The sequence below is a fragment of the Strigops habroptila genome, chromosome Z (genome assembly GCF_004027225.2).
Source record: "Strigops habroptila isolate Jane chromosome Z, bStrHab1.2.pri, whole genome shotgun sequence".
Lineage (NCBI taxonomy): Eukaryota > Metazoa > Chordata > Aves > Psittaciformes > Psittacidae > Strigops > Strigops habroptila.
Window position 1 is genome coordinate 101,254,610 of NC_044302.2, and position 6,374 is coordinate 101,260,983.

A 6,374-nucleotide genomic window follows, 5' to 3' on the forward strand; every position below is an offset into this window, starting at 1 on the left:
TCTTCAGCCCCATTGCCCCACTGCCCCCCATCTCCAGCCCCATCTCCCCATTGACCCCCATCTCCAGCCCCATTGCCCCCCATCTCCAGCCCCACAGCCCGGCGGCCGCTGCCCCATGGCCGCCCCCCTGGAGGAGCCCGAGGAGCCGGAGCTGCTGCTGCTGCGGGAGGAGAACCAAGCCCTGAAGATCCAGGTGCTCAATGGGGCCCCTTGGTGGCCAATGGGGACCTTCTTGTGGCCAATGGGACCTCCTGGTGGCCTTGGAGACCTTCTTCTGGTCCTTGGAGACCTCATTGTGGTCAATGGGGACCTCATTGTGGTCCTTGGAGACCTTCAAATGGTCTTTGGAGACCTTCTAATGGTCTTTGGGGACCTTCTTATGGTCCTTGGAGACCTCATTGTGGTCAATGGAGACCTTATTATGGTCATTGGGGACCTTCTAATGGTCTTTGGGGACCTTCTAATGGTCCTTGGAGACCTCATTGTGGCCTTTGGGACCTTCTTATGGTCCTTGGAGACCTCATTGTGGTCAATGGGGACCTCATTGTGGTCCTTGGGGACCTTCTTATGGTCATTGGAGACCTTCTTATGGTCATTGGGGACCTTCTTATGGTCCTTGGAGACCTCATTGTGGTCAATGGAGACCTTCTTATGGTCATTGGAGACCTTCTAATGGTCCTTGAGACCTTCTCATGGTCCTTGGAGACCTCCTTGTGGTCCTTGAGACCTTCTTATGGTCATTGGGGACCTTCTTATGGTCCTTGGAGACCTCATTGTGGTCAATGGAGACCTTATTATGGTCATTGGAGACCTTCTAATGGTCCTTGGAGACGTCATTATGGTCCTTGAGGACCTCAATGTGACCTTTGGGACCTTCTTATGGTCCTTGGGGACCTTCTAATGGTCCTTGAGACATTCTAATGGTTTTTGGAGACCTTTTAATGGTCTTTGGAGACCTTCTTATGGTCTTCGGAGACCTTCTAATGGTCTTTGGGGACCTTCTTATGGTCCTTGGAGACCTCATTGTGGTCAATGGAGACCTTATTATGGTCATTGGGGACCTTCTAATGGTTTTTGGGGACCTTCTAATGGTCCTTGGAGACCTCATTGTGGCCTTTGGGACCTTCTTATGGTCCTTGGAGACCTCATTGTGGTCAATGGAGACCTTCAAATGGTCCTTGGAGACCTTCTAATGGTCCTTGAGACCTTCTAATGGTCCTTGGAGACCTTTTAATGGTCTTTGGGGACCTCATTGTGGCCTTTGAGACCTTCTTATGGTCCTTGGGGACCTTCTAATGGTCCTTGAGACCTTCTCATGGTCCTTGGAGACCTCCTTATGGCCTCAGCAGCCACCTACGGTCATCTCCAAGGGCCTTCCTCCTGGTGGCTCATTCTCCACCCCCCCCCCCATCCGTACCCGTAGTAAAGTTACTCCCTCGTTCCTCCTCCTTGTAGCTGGAAGCCACCCGAGAAGCGGGTGTCCAAGCGCTCCGTTGGGCCTCCAAGCAGCTCCAAGAGGCCCAGGAGAAGCGGGCAGAAGAGCTCAAGAAGTTCCATGAGCAGGAGAACCAGGACATCCAGGTGCTCGTGTCCTCTATTGGGTGGCTTTGGCCAGGAGGGAGAAGGTGGGAAGGACCTCCCGTAGGAAGCTGGTGACCTCCAAAAGGGGGGTTGGAGAAGAGAAGAAGAAGGAGATGGACCTTCCGTTGGGGGGGGGACACAAGGGGTTGGTGGCTTCCAATGGAGGTGGCATCTAAAGAAGTTCTTCCGTGCTCCTCAATGGGATCTTCTCACCTTCTCGGGTGTCCTCGTCGCTCTTAAGGTCCTCAATGGGCGCCACGAAGAGGAGCTCCGAGGACGTCTACAGAGGAGCAAGGACCTTCTTGAGGAGCTCAGGACCAAAGGTGTCCTCTTGGTGGAGATGAAGATGCGCATCAAGAGGATGGAGGAGGTGGGTCCATGCGTCCTGCAATGGGGTGGGAGACGCGTCAGAAGGTCCAAAGAGAAAGTGGTTGAGGGGTCTCCATAAGGTCCAAGCTCCTCCTGGAGCGTCGTGGAGGTGTCCATGAGTTCTTGGTGGGGTCTTCTCCTCCAGCACCTCCTCGTGGCTTTTGGGGTGGAGATAGGACCTAAAGGAAGGCCTCAAACCACTTCGGTTTGGGCCTCAAGGAGCTCCATGGGCCAAGGTGGACACGTGAGGGATGAAGTCGTCTCCTCAGTGGTGGCTTCCAATGGGTTGGACCTTCTGGAAGCGGGTTGGACCTTCAGGAGAGGAGCATTTGGGGCTCTGCTGATGGTGGCTTCAAGGTGGCTTCAAGCTTGGTTTTGGGGTCTCCTCGTTGTCCACGTAGAAGGTCCAGCCCATCTTCTCCTCTTGGGTCCATGGGGCAGGTTCCTCATGGGGTTCCACCTCCTTCCTTAGGAGAAGCAGCAGCTGCTGGAGAAGAAGGTGATGTTGGAGAAGAAGCTTCAGGAGGTGGTGGCCGGGCCTGAAGGTGACCAACGGTGGGTCAAGGTGTGGGGATGAGGAGGTCGTTGGGGGGGTGGAGGCCATGTTGGAGTATGTGGAGATGGGGACCATCGGGTGGGGAACATCATGTGGTGACCATCATGGTGGTGATCATGTGGTGACCATCATGGTGGTGACCATAAGATGACCATCATGTGGTGACCATCAGGTGGTGAGCATCATGGTGAGCATCATGGTGGTGACCATAAGATGACCATCATGGTGGTGACAATCAGGTGGTGACCTTCATGGTGGTGACCATCATGTGATGACCCTCATGGTGACCATCATGTGATGACCATCAGGTGGGGAACATCATGGTGGTGACCATGTGATGACCATCATGTGGTGACCCTCATGGTGACCATCATGTGGTGCCCATCATGTGATGACCATATGATGACCATCAGGTGGTGACCATCATGTGATGACCATCAGGTGGTGACCATCATGTGGTGACCATCATGGTGGTGCCCATATGATGACCATCATGGTGGTGACCATCATGTGGTGCCCATCATGGTGGTGACCATATGATGACCATCACGTGGTGACCATCATGTGGTGACCATCATGGTGGTGACCATAAGATGACCATCAGGTGGTGACCATCAGGTGGTGACCATCATGGTGACCATCACATGATGACCATCAGGTGGTGACCATCAAGTGGTGACCATATGATGACCATCATGTGGTGACCATCATGGTGGTGCCCATATGATGACCATCAGGTGGTGACCATCAAGTGGTGACCATATGATGACCATCATGTGGTGACCATCATGGTGGTGCCCATATGATGACCATCAGGTGGTGACCATCACGTGGTGACCATCATGTGGTGCCCATCATGTGATGACCATCATGTGGTGACCCTCATGGTGCCCATCATGGTGACCATCATGTGATGACCATCATGGTGGTGACCATATGACGACCATCATGTGGTGCCCATCATGGTGCCCATCATGTGATGACCATCACGTGGTGACCCTCAGGTGGTGACCATCATGTGGTGACCATCATGGTGGTGCCCATGTGATGACCATCAGATGACCATCATGGTGGTGCCCACCATGGTGGTGCCCATGTGATGACCATCCCATGGTGCCCATCATGGTGGCAACCATATGATGACCATCATGGTGATGACCATCATGTGATGACCATCATGTGGTGACCATCATGGTGGTGTCCATGTGATGACCATCATGTGGTGACCATCATGGTGGTGACCATGTGGTGACCACCATGGTGACCATCATGTGGTGCCCATCATGGTGCCCATCACGTGATGACCCTCATGGTGGTGACCCTCATGGTGACCATCATGTGATGACCCTCATGGTGACCATCATGAGATGACCATCACGTGGTGACCATCATGTGATGACCATCATGGTGACCATCATGTGATGACCATCATGGTGGTGACCATAAGATGACCATCACATGGTGACCATCAGGTGGTGACCCTCATGGTGACCATCATGTGCTGACCATCATGTGATGACCATCATGTGATGACCATCACGTGGTGACCACCATGTGATGCCCATGGAGGCCCCATGGAGCCCTTCAACCTCAAGACAGCACCAAGAGCCCTGCAGAAGGCCTTTGGGCAAGGACCTGGTGGGACGGGACAACGGGTGGTCCTTAAGGCTTGACCATGGGCTCTCACCCATAGGTACCTTCATGTCCATGAGCAGATCTCCACCTTGAAGGAGCAGATCTGCCACCTCCACCGCCTCATCCAAGGCCAGCACCGGCACCTGCACGACGTGATCCAGGAGGTCAGGATGGGCTCCAAGCCTCGGGAGATGTCGACTTGTAGCTTTTACGTCTTGGTGTTAACCAGGAGCATCTTCTCCTCAGCCCAAAGGGGTTTGGCCTTTGGGATGGAGAGGACATCCCCCAAAACGGGCTTTGAAAGGAGTTATGGGCTCCACCAGCTTGGAGAAGCTCTTGAGGAGCATCAAGTCCAAGCTTCGTGGTGGAACCAGCCCTTGGGAGCTCCATTGGAAGCTCCATTGGAAGCTCCATTGGAAGCCCCATTGGAAGCTCCATTGAGTAGGAGCTTCTCTGGAGGCATCTCCCCTACTATTGGCTTCGTGGGAAGCTGGTGGAGCTCCTCCTCCGAGTAAAGGCAAGAGGGAGAGAGGCTGCGACAAGGAGGCGCTTTCCTCCTGCTTTACTCCAGCTTTACTCACCCTATCGGGAGGGAGTAAAGCCATGTCCCCCCCTGAGCTTCCAGCCCCACATCTCCCCATGGAGGTGCTCCATGGTTTCCATCCCTTCCTTGGAGGCCCTACTCCAAGCTCGCCCTAGAGATGACTTTGGTGGCTCCAAGCCCCACGTTTCTCAGCACCTTCGTGGTGGAACCCACAGGCAGAAGAACTGAGGCACCAACTCCAGCAGCAAGAGGAGAAGATCGAAGAGCTGGGCGAGAAGGTGGCCCTCTTGGAAGCCCAAGTAAGGGGGTTCCTCATGGAGCCACAAGGACCTCCTAAAAGGACCACCCCAAAGCTCTCTATGGAGGAGCTGAAGGTCTCTTTGGTTTCTCCTCGTAGAACCAAGAGCTCCGGGACAAGGTGAGGTTCTGGAGCCACCAACCCAAGAAGAAGGTTTCCACAGCGGTGGGGATGGAGTAAGTGCTTCAAGAAGGTTGTGGGGCAGAGGGGGGGTGGTGGTGGGGGGTCAGGTCACCCCAAAGAGACCATGTTCTCCAGCAAGGAGGTCACCCGAGATCATCTGGAGCAGCTTTTGGTTCCCTTCGACGTTGTAGTAGATGTGGGTGGAAGTTGCTACATCTAGAAGGGGTTCGAAGTAGTAGATCGGGAGGTTTCTCCTCTTGAAGGCACCTCTTCCACTGGAGGACCTTGGCCATGTGGGGACACGGGGTTAAGCTGAAGGAGGAGAGATGGAGGTGGCATCTCGGGAGGTTCTTCACCACGAGGGTGGTGGGATGTTGCCATGGGGTGAATGGAGAAGGAAGCTTGGAGCAACCTCCTCTAGTAGAAGGTGGCCTCGTTGGATCTAGATGAGCTTGAAGGTCCCTTCCAAGCCATCCCGTGATGGCCGTGGACCTCCTGCAGGTGTAGTTGTGGTGGGTTTAAGCCTGGTTTAACCCTGGTGGGGTCTACGTGACCTCTTGTCTTCTCCTGCTTCCTTCTGCAGCCCCCCGAGAGACCTTGGAGTATCTCCTTACTCGATGCTCACCAAGCTCCGGAAGCAAAAGACCTAATGGTTACCTCCAAGCTCTACGGGGTCTTCTCCGTGGTGTAACCTCCGTCTCCTCCATAGTTACTCCCTGTAGCTGCAGAGCTCCACGGGGGAGAAGAAGCTTGAAGGCAACGGAGGTGGTGACCTCCTTGGTGGCCCCATGGTCACCTTGGGGGGGGGGGGGTGGACAACGTGGTGGCCATGACCTTTGGGGGGGGGCTTTTACTCCACGCTGGCCACAGCATCTCCTAAGTGGAGCAGCACCACCACGTCCTGGTGGCTGGAGGAGGGAGCAGCACCCAAGTGGGTCCTCAAAGCTTCTACGTGCACCCTATGGAGGCCACCTTGAGAAGCTCCGTGGCCTTGCTCTGTCTTCTCCTCCTTGAGCGTTTGGGGCTGAGAAACCCACGGTAATAAAGGTAGTAAACCTTTAGTAAGGGCTGTTCCTTCAGCTAAGGAGGTGCCTTCTTCAGCCATGGGGTCACCTCCGAGCTTGGCACCTCCTGAGCGAGGAGGAGGAGGAGGAGGAGGAGGGAGGTTGTGCTTGTCCCAACGCAACGTGGAGGGGGGGGGTTCTCCTTCGTTACACACCCTTTACAACAAGGAGTTGCCCCCTTTCCTTGCCAAGGAGCTGCGACTA

General features: G+C 54.7%; 1 protein-coding gene across 1 annotated transcript; it reads left to right on the plus strand.

Annotated features, from left to right (window-relative positions):
• The first annotated feature begins 71 nt into the window (after nt 1-71).
• On the plus strand, nt 72-6,167 carry CCDC68 (coiled-coil domain containing 68). The gene is made up of 8 exons (XM_030474888.2): nt 72-193; nt 1,456-1,581; nt 1,823-1,951; nt 2,423-2,505; nt 4,200-4,305; nt 4,901-4,984; nt 5,083-5,159; nt 5,690-6,167. Exons 1-8 carry the CDS (start codon nt 116-118, stop codon nt 5,754-5,756), a joined length of 750 nt encoding a protein of 249 aa, XP_030330748.1. The 5' UTR covers nt 72-115; the 3' UTR covers nt 5,757-6,167.
• Nucleotides 6,168-6,374: the final 207 nt, after the last annotated feature.

Bases quoted from the DNA above. Each gene is read 5' to 3' on its own strand.
- CCDC68 (XM_030474888.2), top strand. From the start codon at position 116: ATGGCCGCCCCCCTGGAGGAGCCCGAGGAGCCGGAGCTGCTGCTGCTG. The intron at 1,582-1,822 runs GTGCTCGTGTCC...GTCGCTCTTAAG, and splicing joins AGGAGAACCAGGACATCCAG to GTCCTCAATGGGCGCCACGA. The intron at 4,306-4,900 runs GTCAGGATGGGC...TGGAACCCACAG, and splicing joins TGCACGACGTGATCCAGGAG to GCAGAAGAACTGAGGCACCA.